The sequence below is a fragment of the Nicotiana attenuata genome, unplaced genomic scaffold (genome assembly GCF_001879085.1).
Source record: "Nicotiana attenuata strain UT unplaced genomic scaffold, NIATTr2, whole genome shotgun sequence".
NCBI classification, from domain to species: Eukaryota; Viridiplantae; Streptophyta; class Magnoliopsida; order Solanales; family Solanaceae; genus Nicotiana; species Nicotiana attenuata.
In genome coordinates, this window is record NW_017673813.1 from 76,362 (window position 1) to 91,994 (window position 15,633).

Below are 15,633 nucleotides of genomic sequence, written 5' to 3' on the forward strand. Positions count from 1 at the left end.
TATAGTTGTTACAACACTGGATATCCCCTTTGTTCTTATACACGGGCACCACTGTACTCCACCTCCACTCCTCCGGCATCCTCTTAGTCCTGAAGATCACATTGAACAACCTGGACAGCCACTCTACTCCTGACCTACCCATGCATTTCCAGAACTCCACCGGGATTTCGTCTGGCCCGGTCGCTCGACCCCTACTCATCCTACGCATAGCCCCCACGACCTCCTCCACCCTAATGCGCCTGCAGTACCCAAGGTCTCTATGACACTCTGAATTCCCCAACTCCTCTAGCTCTACATCTCGACCCCCCTCCTCGTTAAGCAGGTCTCGAAAGTACGCCTGCCACCTCTGCTTGACTTGAGACTCCCCCATCAGAACTCTACCATCCTCGTCCTTGATGCACCTAATTTGGTCTAGTTCCCGCGCCTTCCTCTCCCTCACTTTAGCCAACCTGAATAACTTCCTGTCCCCGCCTTTTTCCCCCAATTCCTCGTACATGCGACCAAACGCCACATTTTTTGCTTCCGTGACTGCCAGCTTCGCTTCCTTCCTCGCCACCTTGTAGCTCTCCCTGTTGACTCTCCTTTCTTCCTCGCTTGAGCTCCCTGCCAACTTAGCAAACGCTGCCTTCTTCGCCTCCACTTTTCCTTGGACTACATCGTTCCACCACCAGTCACCTTGATGTCTACCTTATCACAAAAAAAGAAATGTCAAGTTCGGAATACGAGAGGCAGCCATGTAAACCACAATTTTAAAAATTTAAAATATTTATGTAATTTTTGAGAAAATTGTAGTCAAACACAAATAATTGACTTCCCAAGTATTGATAGTATCATATACTCGGACTAAGGGAATAGCTGGTTGAATTATACTACTCAATTTTTAATGCCATGCATCTTCTTTCTTTACCCCCATGGAAAGTGTTTGCTGCATTTCCTTTTTGTTGCTAGCTTTGCCTGTTCGATTGCTCTGTTTTAATCTACCCGAATACCTTTATATTTGCTTTACTTTTGCTATCTCCTTTTGCTTTAATTATCTTAATGTTTTACCCGCTACCTGTAATTGGATGCTTTCAAATTTGTGTACTGACTTTTGTGCCTTACTTAGAGTTCTTCCAATTCTGCAGGATTGGCAGCTTAGCACGGACCACAGTTATGCGGTTGCTTTATGCATCATGTCCATCACAGCCATCACGATGGCTATCAATTTGCCGCAACATGGTAATTTTATCATCTACATTGCCCACTTATTTTTGTAATCTGGTCAACATCTTCGGGATAAGCTATTCTGAAAATTGAAGGAGTGTAGTCATGAATTGAAAATATCTTACTTTATTTTTAATTAAACTATACTGAACAGAATTAAAAGATTCTTCGAAACTCCTCCGTGAAATATTAATGATCTTATTCAAGGATTATGCAGCAAGTTAAACCAGTTATCATGACTGCATGTAATTCACAGCCCAGAGTCTAGCATTTATGCTCTCGGCAATCCTTACCTTGCCTGTCTAGTATTTTTGCCTTGTGTCACATGGCGCATGCAGTTTTCCTCCTTCATTTTTATAGTGTTTTATGCCGGTGATGAAAAATGCTTCACTGAAATTGTTTATTGTGTTTAGATTCTTTCGTCATCCTCAAGAGTGATCAGCAGAAGTGACAGTTCACAGAATGATTCTTCAAGTGGTCTGGATGGTGAAACTGGACTTAATTATGGAGATGACGATGAGAACATGGTGTCTAGCTCCCAAAACCCAACCTTTCAAGGTTATAGAAGCAATCATCCCATTGCTTATCTTCCTAGGAACAAGCACCTCAGATATCGAACAAGAGTTTTTGCTGCAGAGTGAGTAGCCAATTGTTTCCCCGGTGTATCATGACGTTAGCTTATTCCTCCCTCTAACCGACTTTGGTTTTGTGCTCCTCTCTTTATTTCCTCTCACTGCTACTCTGTTGTATGCCATTTGTAAGCATTTTCTCTGACATCATCTTGATCTTCCTTCTTAGCCACAACCCACCCTTCAAACTCGTATAATCAGCCAACGGAGTTTTTATGGTCAATTATAAAACAATTATGTAAGGATAATGAAATGTCATAAACAGCGACAGCAAATCATTAATGCCAAAGAAGCAAAGATAATGAAACAAAAGGAATATGGCAGGCATCTATCTTCTACAATTGTGGTGTCCAACATTACTTCACACTATTAAATGCTATTTGGATAGTATTAAGTCTTTACACTCTGTGCGCACCTGTATGTGTTCTCTGTAATGAAATTTGTTGTACCTTTGTTAAGATTACACAAATTTTAAATGTTATTTGGCTGTACCTTGTTATTATCTTAGGCCTTTGTATTCTCGTCTAGATGGATGTATAACTATACTATTCTTCCAAAAAAGATGCACACAGAGGAATACATTATGCTGCAACTGAATTGAGGCTAAAGGTCAACAATTAGGAATACATTATGCTGCAACTGAATTGAGGCTAAAGGTCAACAACCCTAATGCAGTTAACTAATCCAGTAAACTTGGCTTGGAAAGCTTTTCTTGATAAGGTCACTTGGAAAGCTTGTAGCAAAGTAATATGGGTGTAATCTTGTGCTCAGTCCAAATAAGTATTCATCGAAATAGCATTTCGGAACTGTTTCTGGTCATTCACTCATGAGGGTATGAAGATCTAGGATTGGTAGTGCTAATGCGATTGCATCCCATGTGCTCCTGATTCATAAGCTTATCTGTTCTCCAAATTACGATGAAAACAGAATCCCCTCATAATTCCATTTTATGAGCTGTCCCAACTCATTCTTCTCTTTCTCGTTGCTTCTCATTTTATTATCTTTCACTGTGAGAATCTTTTCCCATCTATTAGTGCATATCTTTTCTCCAAATTGCTTTGTCTTGTCAAGAAAATGGTTCTGCTTGTTATATAAAAAAATTCCACTGTGTTAGTCTCTGATATAACGTATCCATCTGAATAATTTTCTCTGGCTTTTAGGTGTTTGAGTCATCTTCCTGCAGCAGTTGGAAAGAATCCAGCCCATTTTGATGTAGCGTTGGCAAGAAAGCAGCCTGCCAGTGGACCATCTTCTGGAGACTGGCTGGTTCTTCAATTGCAAGAACTCGTTTCACTTGCTTATCAGGTGCTAAAATTCGAAATCAACACCTTGTTGCACTAACGCTATTAAAATCAGCTTTAGTGTGCGAAATAAATTAATTCTCTCTCATAACTTCTTACAGATCAGCACAATTCAGTTTGAAAACATGCGACCAGTTGGTGTGACCCTACTGAGTACTATTATTGACAAGGTACTGCTTCAATGTTTATTCAACTATTCGATTTGACTTAATCACTTATGGTCATTCAAATGGTATACCATTATCTTTTAGACATCAGCCTATACTTTGACGTCTAATTTGATTATTTGTAAGTCCATATTAGATATTAGACTGCAATCAAGGTGCAGTTCGTCAACCTTTGCATTTGATTTAGCTACTACACCTTGATTTTTACTATTTCAAGATATTAGCTTTCCTCTTGTTAGACATAATACACTGAAGTGGGCCATAATTGTCTAAAGGGGATCTCGCTCAGTCTGCATGACCTCTATCCTCGTACAATAGACCTTATCCTAGTGAACCTTTCATAAAACTTAGTATGTAAACTACTGCATTCAATGACTGTCGCACGGAGCTTGGAGATACTAACCACACTGACATCAAATGAAATGTTTGGTCGTGTGATCATAAGGTTATTGAGCTTGCCAACCAGTCTCCGATAATGACCTTGCTCCTTCGAAGGCTCCCCCTTTCCAGGAGACAGTCTCAAACATTCGGGTCAATTGGAACGGATTTTCAATTCAATATGCCGGGTTCTTCCCGTATGTCTTTGTGAAATGAAAAGTCCACTGCTACATTGTGTCACCACAGTGCAGGAGGCTAGGAAGTATTTTATCTTTTGTTTAAGGAAATGCTGCTTTAGAGGAATAATGCATTCATGATAATCACCTGTTATAACAATGTCATCAACCTAAATAACTAAGAGTATGCATTTGCCGTTGTGAGAATGTTTAAAACCACAGAGTGAACTATTCTTCTGTACATGCCGTTATGCGAAAGGACTAATGCTTATTATTCTTTGCACATCGATTCTTTGCAAATTTTTACATCTTTGGTTATTGCTGCTCATTTTAGTCCCACATATAAATGACGTCAAGATTATTATGTCCTTTCTTACATTGTCTTTGTTAAGTTTCATTTGTAGTTTCTCATGCTTATCATGTGTTGTCAATGCTATTACTATAAATTTCAGTTTGGAACATTGGACCCTGAGCTTCCTGGACACCTTCTACTGGAACAGTATCAGGTAAGTCCTTGGATCATTCTTTCAGTTTATTCTATTAAGCAGCTTGTATACTTCCTAAATGTCTTAAATAATCCAGTTTGAAGGCATAATCCAAATTTGATGCAAAATCCTTACTGATATTAGCTCAACTAAGCTAGTTATGTTACTTCTATTCAGGCCCAATTGGTGTCTGCAGTTCGAACTGCACTGGACTCATCCTCTGGCCCTGTCCTATTGGAAGTAGGCTTGCAGCTGGCCACAAAGGTTATAGAATGCTGCCATGCATCTAGTAGTGTAAATTGATTGCTGTAAGCTTTAAACGGAATCACATGTGTAAATTGCAGATATTGACATGTAAAATCGTTAGTCGGGATCAACTTGCCGTAAAACGGATATTTTCATTAATTTCACGGCCTCTAAATGAATTCAATGACCTTTACTATCCGTCCTTTGCAGAATGGGTCTCATGCAAGGTTGGTTGCTTCCTGTCCAGATTATTTAAAGAAAAATTAGGATAGGCATATTTCCTTACACTTTTTTCTCCTATCTAAGCTATTTCTCAATGTTGTCTTTCCAGATCAAAGTGAGACTCCTTACAGCACATGCATCTCTGAAATGTTACACCTTTGCGTTCTTGAAAAATCAACAGAAGGAGATTTCTGATGAATATTTAGCTTTATTGCCTCTTTTCTCTGAGAGTTCAAAAATTCTTGGAATTTACTGGCTCTGTCTTCTGAAGGACTACAGTTATATCAGGACTCAGTCATTTCCTAAAGAAAATGTGAGCTCATAGTTTGATACATGTTTCTCTCTTTAATAGCTATAGCTTCTTTCACTTCTAAGTAGTTGTTGCACTCTCTCTGCTAATTCTGGCAATTTTTTCCATGTTCCAATATGCACTACATGCAGTGGAAACCATTTCTTGATGGAATTCAGTCAACACTAGTTTCAACTAAATTGCTAGCATGTCTGGAAGAAGCTTGGCCCCTGATCCTGCAAGCCGTGGCATTGGATGCGGTTCCTTTGAACACATATATAGAGCGATCCTCAGAAACTGAAAATCAATCTATTACGGACTTAATTTCTGGGTACAGCATGGTTGAGTTAGGTTCAGAAGAGTTTCGATTTTTGTGGGGCTTTGCTCTTCTTCTTCTATTTCAGGGGCAAGATTCGGTTCTTGGTCAATCTAGGCTACCTATTGGTTCTGTCAATGCCATATTATGTGGTGGCGGTGTTGGTGAAGAAGTAAAGTCGACTTCTTTGAAGTTGTGTGAAGTTGTGTTGCCTGTGTTTCAAGTCCTGTCAGCGGAGAGATTTTTTAGCGTAGGATTTCTCACTATGGTTTCCTGTCAAGAACTGCTGCAGGTACTTTCAATGTCTTGTTGTTCCTGCTAAGTCACTCCAAAGTAATTTGGTTGTCTGTTCTGTATTTGCATTATGGGTATCTTTCTTCTTCTCCATCATTCAAGATATTATGTGAATTAATATATTACTGAATCTAATGAGTTAAACTTAAATTAAAGTAAAAAGAAAAAGTTTTATAAGGTAACTGTTCGCTTTAAAATCGATAATGGAGTCGATACAATTCAACAGAATCTAAGAAATGATCAAATTCGAAAATCATTTCTATTTTGATTCTATAAAAATTCAAGTTTCAGTAACCCTTTCTTCTTTTCTTGGGTGTGCATTTTAAGGTTCTCCAGACATATCATATAGGTAATCAGCTATGCAGAACCTCACATAGATTGTAAATATTGTCACTGAAAAATTGGTTTCTTCTTTGGAGAATATCCAGCTGTGGTTCTTCATTTTTTACATTCCAATTTTTAACCTTTATTATCATCAAACAAATGGCTTTTGGCATGCATGCCATATATGTTTTTTCTTTCTTCTTCTGCTCGTAGGCCTCTAACAAAATTTTCCATATAAAGTTCTCTAATGAAATTAATGTGAACTTTTGCAATTGAATCTTGAAATTTTCTTACATTTGGCTTTCTGCAAATTGCTTTTATTGATCCTTTGGCATCTGACATGATGAAAAGACCACTTTAAGATACTGAACGCTGGCTTTATCAAAAACGATACTCAACGCAGTTTAAAGCCCATCGCAGAGTCATGCTTGGTTATGGAACCTGATAGAAGGACCTTGGGCCTAACTCAACCCCAAAAGCTAGCTTATGAGGTGAGGATTGCCCAAAGACCATATAAGAATACCAAGGACCTCAAATCCCATCGATGTGGGACAACTCAACACCCTCCCCCCACCCCCCACCCCATGCCCAGGCCTGCAAACTGCAGCTGGGACAACATAAATGGTGGTCCATCATAGGTAACAATAATTCGGATGGGCCTGGCTCTGATACCATGAGGACCTTGAGCCTAACTCAACCCCAAAAGCTAGTTTATGAGGTGAGGATTGTCCAAGACGATATAAGGAGACCAATGACCTCAAATCCCACCGATGTGGGACAACTCAACAGAACCACCAGAGCTTACCTGTTCAAAACAAAAAAAGAAAAGAAAATGGAGCCACCAGAACTCTCATTTGGAGTTCCTATTACCCATCATTATGAAGCTAGAAAGTATGCATTACTGTTGATTATTGTATTTGAGCATGTCATAACTTTGTCCAGAAAGCCCAAAGGTTCTCTTGGTAATGTCTCAAATACGACGTTAGAGGTTGAGGACACTGTATCTTTGCCGAGATCGAGTCCCTTCTTTCCAGGTTCATAGGACTCGGCTTTCAAGAGGGCTATTTACTGCGTTGACACTGATAGTTCAGTTAAACTAGCTTGGTTTTTGAGTTGACATATCAGGAAGGAAAATAAGCGTATGTACTTTTAAGCTTCTAGTCAGTGTTGTCAAAGGCGCGCTTAAAGCGCGCTTAAGCCCTGAAGCGAGGCTCAAAACATGTTGAGCGCTTCGCCTCCCGTTGCGCCTTTTTTCATTAAAGCCCACGCTTTATTTGCGCTTTGCACTTAAAGCCCCAACGGACCTTAGAGCTTTTTTGCGCTTTTCGCCTTTGATAACACTGCTTCTAGTTGGTTAGTTTTTCCCGCTTTTGGTGAATCTTCTTTGTTAAAACTATTAGGAAGGAAGGAGTACGTATTTAACATATTAACTTTTTCTGATTTCTACCCTAGTTGCTTGTCAAGCTTTATAGTATGCAAATATCCTCCTTCATTTCATTCTTCTAGTCCTTTTCTGATGTAGTTTTTGAGAGGCAGGGGTGCAGGAAGGTGCTAACTGATATTTTTAGTGAAAAAGGAGCAAGGAAATTAAGGGATTAACTTTTTGGTTTCTACACCAGTTGCCCAGGAGATGACATAGTGCAAGGCGGGGGTTAACACTAACCTGGAGGTTTGGAGAAAGACTCTGGAGTCTGAAGGTTTCAAGTTGAGTAGGACGAAAACAGAATCTTTGGAGTGCAAGTTCAGTGATGGGACACATGAAGCCAAAGTGGAAGTGAAACTTGATACACAAGTCATCCCCAAGAGAGATAGTTTCAAATATCTTAGGTTTGGAATCCAAGGCAACGAGGAGATTAACGAGGATGTTACACATCATATTGGAGTGAGGTGGATGAAATGGAGGCTCTCTTCTAGTGTTTTTTGTGATAAGAATATGCCACCAAGACTTAAGGGTAAGTTATACAGAGTGGTGGTTAGACGGACCATGTTGTATGGGGATGAATGTTGGTCAATCAAGAAATCTCATGTCCAGAAGATGAAAGTAGTAGAAATAAGGATGCTGAGATGGATGTGTGGGCATATCAGGAAAGATAAGATTATGAATGAAGTTCTTAGGGACAAGTTGGGAGTGACACCTGTGGAGGACAAGTTGTGGGAATCGAGGTTGAGATGGTACGGGCATGTGAAGAGGAGAGAAATAGATGTTCCGGTTAGGAGGTGTGAGAGTTTGACCATGGGGGTCTGAGGAAGGGTAGAGGTAGGCTGAACAAGTAATGGGGAGAGGTAATTAGGTAGGACATAGGACATGAATCTTGATAGGAAGGTGTAAAGGCCGAGTATTAGGGTTGCAGGTTGACAGGTAGTCGAGAGTTTCTCCTAGTCTTACCAGTAGTATTAGTACTATTCTTGTATTTTCTTATTTTTAGATCTTTATTATTACTCGTTTTGTCGTTCGCTTCCGTTATCTTTTTGCTATGGTGTGTTGCTTCCTTTTCATTGTTTCTTGAGCCGAGGGTTTATCAGAAATAGCCTCTCTATCTCACAAGGTAGGGGAAGGTTTGCGTACACATTACCCTCCCCAGACTCCACTTGTGGGATTACACTGGGTTTGTTATTGTTGTTGTTGTACACTAGTTGCCCAGGAGGTTTCTTCTAGGATTTCAATGTCCTTCATTTCTTTTTTCTTGTCTTATTTCAATGCATTTTTTACGAGAAGGTGCAGTAAGTTTTCAGTTAGATATTCTCATTTGACGTGCCTCTAGTGAAGTCTAATCAAAGTCATAATTGAAATGGATGCAGGTTTGCTTTTTCTCCATTTTTGTTGAAGATACATGGGACAGTCTTGCAATCTCTATTTTATCACAGGTGACATCCCATTTCATGTCATGATCGTGCTATTACTTTCAGGATGTAGCTAATGAAGGGTCCTTATTACACGTCGAGGTCCTTCTTTACATTGAAATTCAGCATGGCTTACCAATCTTAAGTGAAATTGATATGAACCTTGGTCCTATATATGTTGTTGTAAACTTTGCATTATTTATGATTTTCCTTTTATGCACGTCCGTTTATTGTCAAATAATATCTTTGTATGACCTAAAGGACTTGATACTGGTAAGTTTTTATGGCTTAATTTGAATGTATTTTCTTATAGTTATGCAGGCACATATTTGAATTGCTAATCTATATGTGCATAACAGCCCCATAAAGATCTGTCTTTGAACTTCTTGTTTCTTTTTCGTTGGTTTGGTAGATAGTGCAGAACTGCCCCACGGATTTCCTGAAGACGGAAAGTTTTGTGTATTTAGTATCAGAACTTTATTTGGCGCTTCTTTTTAAATCCTTCACAAGGTACCACTTCTTTTCAGTGAAGTCAAATTACTATATCCATGAAACAGTAACAAAAAGTAATTTTGAACTAACTTGCTTTGTCTTTGTCAGTGCAACTTCTCAATACCATTCAAGTCAGGATGATATTGTTTCTCTCTTACTTACCACAGCACCGACACTTTTAAAACGTTATGAGCCAAAGGTGGGTTTCATGTCTTACAGACAGTTCCTTTTAGTCTCTAGTTAATATTTTAATGATTCTGCTGCTTCCATTGCATCCCAATTTCATCTGTCGAGAATTGATCAATTCTTTTTTTACGGTTTTCATGCAGATGGGTTTGAAATCAATTTTGCCTTTTCTTTTGGTTGGTTATAAGTGCATTCAAAGGGCTTCAACTGAATTTTCTCTCTCAAGAATTCATGATTTTGTCCGGTGTCTAACTTCTTTGATGAAATCATATGTTACTGGTAAGCAATTCTCATAATGAGTATTCAAGTCCTTGTTCATTAGATTATTAGGCTGTAAAAGAAAGCTTTTGAGCTTGGATTTCTTTAGAATCTTGTTCAGTCTAGTAATCATATTTGACTCATTCCCCAATGTATGGAGTCGGTTTATTTCATGTCTATATTTCATTTGCGCATGTAAAAATCACTCAAGTATTTCATGATCCCAAATTAGCGGGCGTCGGCTACACAAATCCTCTATATCCATTTCACTCTATTCGGGTTCATTTCAATCCAATTTGTCTGTTAATGCAAATTAGGGGTTCTCGAAACTAGAGGTTTTTCAAATCTCGCACTTACCCCTACAGAAAGATATATGGCTGTAGAGTATAATAGATTCTTGAAAAATAACGGACTTAATGTAAGTGTAACACAACTACCTTTTAATCTCAATTAGTTGGTGCTGTCCATATATGTCCTTTGCTTTTACGTCTCTAAGAGAATAATTATTCTTGACAATTACCGGACTTAATGTAAGTGTAACAACTAATTTTGAATCTCAATTAGTTGGTGTTGTCTATATAGATCCTTTGCTTCCATTGTGTTTTCTGTTCCTGCTTGTCTTTCGAAATCTGACTGCAAATTATTCTAAAGTTAAACATTTCTATGGATGTGGCAAGTAATATGAAGAACTTTGTGTTCAGAGAGTTCACTTAGTTAGATGTGAGCTTGTATTTCCTTTTGTGGAAAATATTTATGGTTTTTCTGAAAGAATCTGACAAACCTTGACCTGAAGTATTAAGAGGCATGGTTGCAATGCATTTAAAACTTGACGTTCTAACATTCTAGGGGAATTGTATGGGTTTCCATTGATTTCTGAAGAACCCTTTAATCACAAGAGTTAGGAGGATAAAGTTTTGCAACTGTTTTCGTGCATTGCCTTGCATGTATTTGTAGAGTGTGTCAACACCATGCATAAAAGAGAGTATGTCTGAGAATATGTTGTGTATATTCTAAGGGAAGAGATACTATTATCAAAGTTCCACTGAGACCTGCAAGCTATGTTGCTCGGTGTCGGATGTGGGTATCCGATAAAGTTATTGAACTAACAACAACATCCCAATAAAATCCCACAAGTGGGGTCTGGGGGTAGAGTGTACGCAAACCTTACCCCTACCCCGGAGGAGTTAGAGAGGCTATTTCCGAAAGACCCTCGGCTCAAGAAGACGAAAAGACACAATACATCCGTACCAGCAACAGAAATCAGAAAGAAAATATCAGCATCGTAAGAGATAGAAAATAGATGGAAAAGCAATAACAATAACCAGTAATAGTGACACAGTACTATAAAGAACGGAAAAATAGTGTGAACACAACATAAGCCACTAGCAGTCCAAGACAAAATACTATCAGCTAGCCCCACCCCCGGTACAAAGTAGGAAGATGCTCGACTACCCCCTAACCTTCAACCCTAATGCTCGACCTCCACACCTTCCTATCAAGAGCTATGTCCTCGGAAATCCGAAGTCGCGCCATGTCCTACCTAACTACCTCGCCCCAATTCTTCCTAGGCCGCCCTCTACCTCTTCTCGTACCTACCAAAGTCAACCGCTCACACCTCCTAACCGGGGCATCTAAACTTCTCCTCCCCACGTGCCCGAACTATCTAAGCCTCGCTTCTTGCATCTTGTCGTCCATGGGGGCCACGCCCACCTTCTCCCGAATATCTTCATTCCTAGTCTTATCCAGCCTAGTGTGCCTGCATATCCATCTCAACATCCTCATTTCTGCTACTTTCATATTCTGGATATGTGAATTCTTGATGGCAACACTCGGCCCCATACAACATGGCCAGTCTAACCACCGCTATATATAACTTACCTTTAAGTTATTGAACTAAAGCTAATAAAATTTATTTCTTTATAAACGCCCAATATTTTATTTCTAAGATATTCTCATGTAATAGTAAAGCATTCTCATATAATATATCCAAAAGTCAAACCAAATACCCAATCAATCTATACTTCTCGGTCATAGATGTAGTCAAAGCACACAAGTTGATCAAGTCTGGTGTGGATCCCACACCTGCGGCAGGGATTTTGAAGAGTCCGCACAACATAGCTTGCAAGCTCTCTTATTTGGGCCTTGGTCATACTTCCCTTTTGGTTTCCACTTCCAGGAAACAAACTTTTGTACTATAATTATCAATCATCCTTCAAAAATCAAACTTAGTATCCAATCAATCTATACTTCTCGGTCATAGATGTGTAGTCAAAGCACACAAATTGACCAAATCTGGTGTGGATCCCACACCTGCAGCAGGGATTTTAAAGAGTCCGCACAATATAGCTTGCAAGCTTTCTTATTTGGGCCTTGGTCATACTTATCTTTTGGTTTCCACTTCCATTGAACAAACTTTTGTACTATATTTATCAATCATCCTTCACACTATTTGATTCTTTAAACACAAGAAATGAAGTATTTTGTATTTTGGACCCAAATAGTGATTCTTGAAAACAACATCTACATTTCAGCCCCAACCAAGTTGGGGCAAGTGATCCTTGGAAATATGAAGAAAAAAGTATTCTTGATCCAGATGGTGAGCTCCAGGTTCAATTCCATAATCTAGAGAAAGTGCAGTTTGTCCATTTATTAATTTCCAATCTTAAAATTGTCCGCAGTAACATATTTATTTTACGTGACTGATGGTTATTTTCTCTAACTACAGATATCTCTGAACTTGGAAATGATAGCATTGGGCACTTGACAACAATAGCAAGAACTTGTCTGACTGCGAGTGTTATTTTTGCTGAGAACTGCACTAAAGGAATTCATCAGCTTGAGAATAAGAGCTCCAACTTACATAAACTGCTGCTGCTGAAGCTTGCTCTCTCTCTTGAACAGACTACTACATTTACTAAGCTAGCATTTGATATTCAACTTCTCAAAGAAAACGAAGGATGTAAACCAATATTATATGCCATGATATGTCATGCAACTCGCTGCTTCAGGAGTGCTCTTACTGATTCTGACATTCAAGTAAGCAGTTTTTATTGCAAATGATGATTTTGTTAACTGGTTAGCAAACATAAATTTTCACAACTGCAGGTCCAAGCAATTGGGTTGCAAATATTGAAAGGCATGCTAACAAGAAAAACCAATTCAGAGTTTAACTCATTCCTCGTGTTCTTTGTTGGGGAACTTGTTGAAGACCTTGGATCTGTAATCCAGAAACTTCTTAAGGTAGCCAAAGTGTTCAATTTTTCTTATTTCCCACTTGTACGAGTTCCATTCTTGTTGTTGGCGCCATGGGCTGGGGGGAGCCGGTAACTTGAATTTCACACTGTTACAGAACCTGATGCTTTTCTCTTGATGGCAGACACCTATGAACAGGGAAGTGGTGGCAATTGCTGGGGAGTGTTTGAAAATTTTGATGCTTCTTCAGACACTCTCAAGAACTAATGAGTGTCAGAAATGCCTAATGAATCTGTTTTTGGAAGCTGTTCTCCTTTTTACAACATCAGAGAATTCTTCTCAGGTTCTATCATATATGAAGCTTATGTTTTGCTTCATCTGCCTTCACAGTCTGATTGGTCTTGTTTACATTGTAGGAAGCACGTGATTTGAAGATCACAGCTATAAAATTGGTTGCACAACTGGCTCAACTCCCTGGCTCATCTGCTTATATTAAGGAGGTCTTACTGACAATGCCCATGACAAGAAGACAACAACTGCAGGTGATACCTTTGTTAGAAATAGGAGAAATACGCACTCTTTCTTGATGCGCTCTAATTCTTATGTTTTAGTGGTATTAACCTTTTTATTTGCTATTCTTTTGCAAGATCTCTTCTTTTTTGGTAGTGTTACTACATAACGGATACATCTCCTCAATTAAATGTTATCATATTTCAAATGTTTTTTGTGGACAAATCCTCCCATCATGGTTTAAATTGGTTGTGTCAAATACATTTGGAACTTGAAATTTTTGAAATTTAGAAAGAATTCAGTTATATCTGAAAGTGCGTCAAACAATTTATGATGTTTCAAAACGGATGTGTGGCCCATAGATTGTCACAAAGAAGTGCTTATGTAGTAATGCAGCCCTTTCCCTTCTTTTGAGATTTTGGCTACCTAGGAAATCAGGTATTAATAGTTTGAGCTGAGAGCTTTTCTGCTATCTAATTTTAGAAGTCTGGCATTTAACTATGGTTCCGAAGGGCGTGTGTTAAGTGGTTTAGCATCAGTAAGAGTTTGGTTAACAGAAACCAAAAAGAGATTCTCAGTCTATTGAATTTTATGCTTACAGGATGTAATACGTGCTTCTGTGATGCAAGACCAGAACCAAATACAAGTCAATTCCACAGGACCATCTTTAAGTATCAAGTTGCCTGCAAAAATAGAGGAAAGTAGAGAAGAGGAAAATACTGTTTCAGCTGCTTGTAGAGAAGAGGTTGAGGACAAGTCTGAGGAAGAGGAAGACGATGATTGGGATACTTTTCAGTCTTTTCCTTCTACTAATGAAGACGGCCCAACTAAAACCGACTTTCAGGATTCTCACTCAATTGAGAGCACAAATTCAGATGGTGGTCTCGGGGGAGACTCTATTTCTGTACCTCAGAATGAGGTAGAAGAAACTACTGTTACAATTTCAGATGGTGGTCTTAAGGGAAACTCTATCTCTATACCTCAGAATGAGATAGAAGAAATGACAGCTGAAGAGCAAATTGCTAGTGTCAATAACATTCTGTCAGTCGATGCCGATAGCAACAACCAGACACAGGAGCTTACTGGTTCCGAAGATGGCTTCCATGACGGGGTGTTATCTGATACTCAGCACATGGAGAAGGATATAACAGCATTAAGCCACGATGATGTGCTCTTGCCTGAACATCAGTCTGAGGTAGGAGACTGCTCTGAACCATGTGAAAACCTGGAGGGCCAAAAGAGAACAGTTAGCAATTTGTCTTCTGAGCTCGGGGAACATGCTGAAGTTGTAAAAGCACACGATTCCTCTTTTGAGGATCATCAGAGAACTACAGCGGGATCTAGTGAAACAAATGAAGGTGCTTTGCCTGGTCTTCATCCTGCTGAAATGGAAAAGGAGTGTAGCATGCCACTTGATGATCGTCATGAGGAGGACATAAAAGAACAAACTACACGTAATGATCACCACAAGGAGAAGGATGTGAAGGACATAACCACAGTCAAGGATCACCATGAGGAGACGAAAGCAGAAAACAAAGACCAACCTTGTAATATTGATTTGTCTGAGCAATCTCCTAAAAATGTAGAAGGTAAAACACAAGTCAGCCTTGACGAAAAATGATTAGCACATCCTATTGCCTCCATAAGTCTGTATATTGAAGTTAAAATACAGGGACACCAAAATTAGGAAAGGTCACTGTAATAGGTTTATGTATTGTCAGTATTATTTTTTGACGTGTTTGGCAAGTTCTATTGAAGTTTGAAGTTCTGTTTTTGTAATGCGTGAGGTTAAGGTTCTTTCATGAGGTAATGATTTTGCTAAATATAGATAGAGATGCAGCTTAAGCTTAGAGCCGCAGGGCATACACTCGTTTGATATAGCCATGTTTTGAACGTAGGTTGTGATAACACAAGTAAATTATCTCGAGCATATTTGCGGTAACTTTTTAATTTATCATCATAATATCACCAAATCTCTTGTATAACTTTAGACTCAAATAAGCCCTTGAACCATAAAATGAGTAAATAGCCATGACTTTTCCGTTTGACTTTGAAAAAATGGAAGAAGACTACAATATGCTTGAAGTTTGGGGGTGATGAACTCCTTTACCCATTATTTGGTTA

At 38.9% G+C, this 15,633-nt stretch overlaps 1 protein-coding gene across 1 annotated transcript in view; it reads left to right on the forward strand.

Annotated features, from left to right (window-relative positions):
* The window catches only part of LOC109217357 (HEAT repeat-containing protein 5B), a 48,299-nt gene extending 32,988 nt beyond the window's left edge, over positions 1 to 15,311 (forward strand). Inside the window, exons 31-48 of the mRNA XM_019381597.1 lie at positions 1,125 to 1,218; positions 1,617 to 1,840; positions 2,993 to 3,137; positions 3,235 to 3,303; positions 4,307 to 4,360; positions 4,517 to 4,603; positions 4,684 to 4,812; positions 4,917 to 5,120; positions 5,249 to 5,704; positions 8,830 to 8,895; positions 9,284 to 9,381; positions 9,472 to 9,562; positions 9,693 to 9,828; positions 12,533 to 12,843; positions 12,913 to 13,047; positions 13,184 to 13,342; positions 13,416 to 13,541; positions 14,111 to 15,311. Of these exons, the coding sequence (XP_019237142.1) occupies positions 1,125 to 1,218; positions 1,617 to 1,840; positions 2,993 to 3,137; positions 3,235 to 3,303; positions 4,307 to 4,360; positions 4,517 to 4,603; positions 4,684 to 4,812; positions 4,917 to 5,120; positions 5,249 to 5,704; positions 8,830 to 8,895; positions 9,284 to 9,381; positions 9,472 to 9,562; positions 9,693 to 9,828; positions 12,533 to 12,843; positions 12,913 to 13,047; positions 13,184 to 13,342; positions 13,416 to 13,541; positions 14,111 to 15,130 (3,604 nt within the window). The 3' untranslated portion in view covers positions 15,131 to 15,311. The remainder of the gene's footprint in view (positions 1 to 1,124; positions 1,219 to 1,616; positions 1,841 to 2,992; positions 3,138 to 3,234; positions 3,304 to 4,306; positions 4,361 to 4,516; positions 4,604 to 4,683; positions 4,813 to 4,916; positions 5,121 to 5,248; positions 5,705 to 8,829; positions 8,896 to 9,283; positions 9,382 to 9,471; positions 9,563 to 9,692; positions 9,829 to 12,532; positions 12,844 to 12,912; positions 13,048 to 13,183; positions 13,343 to 13,415; positions 13,542 to 14,110) is intronic.
* The last annotated feature ends 322 nt before the right edge of the window (positions 15,312 to 15,633 follow it).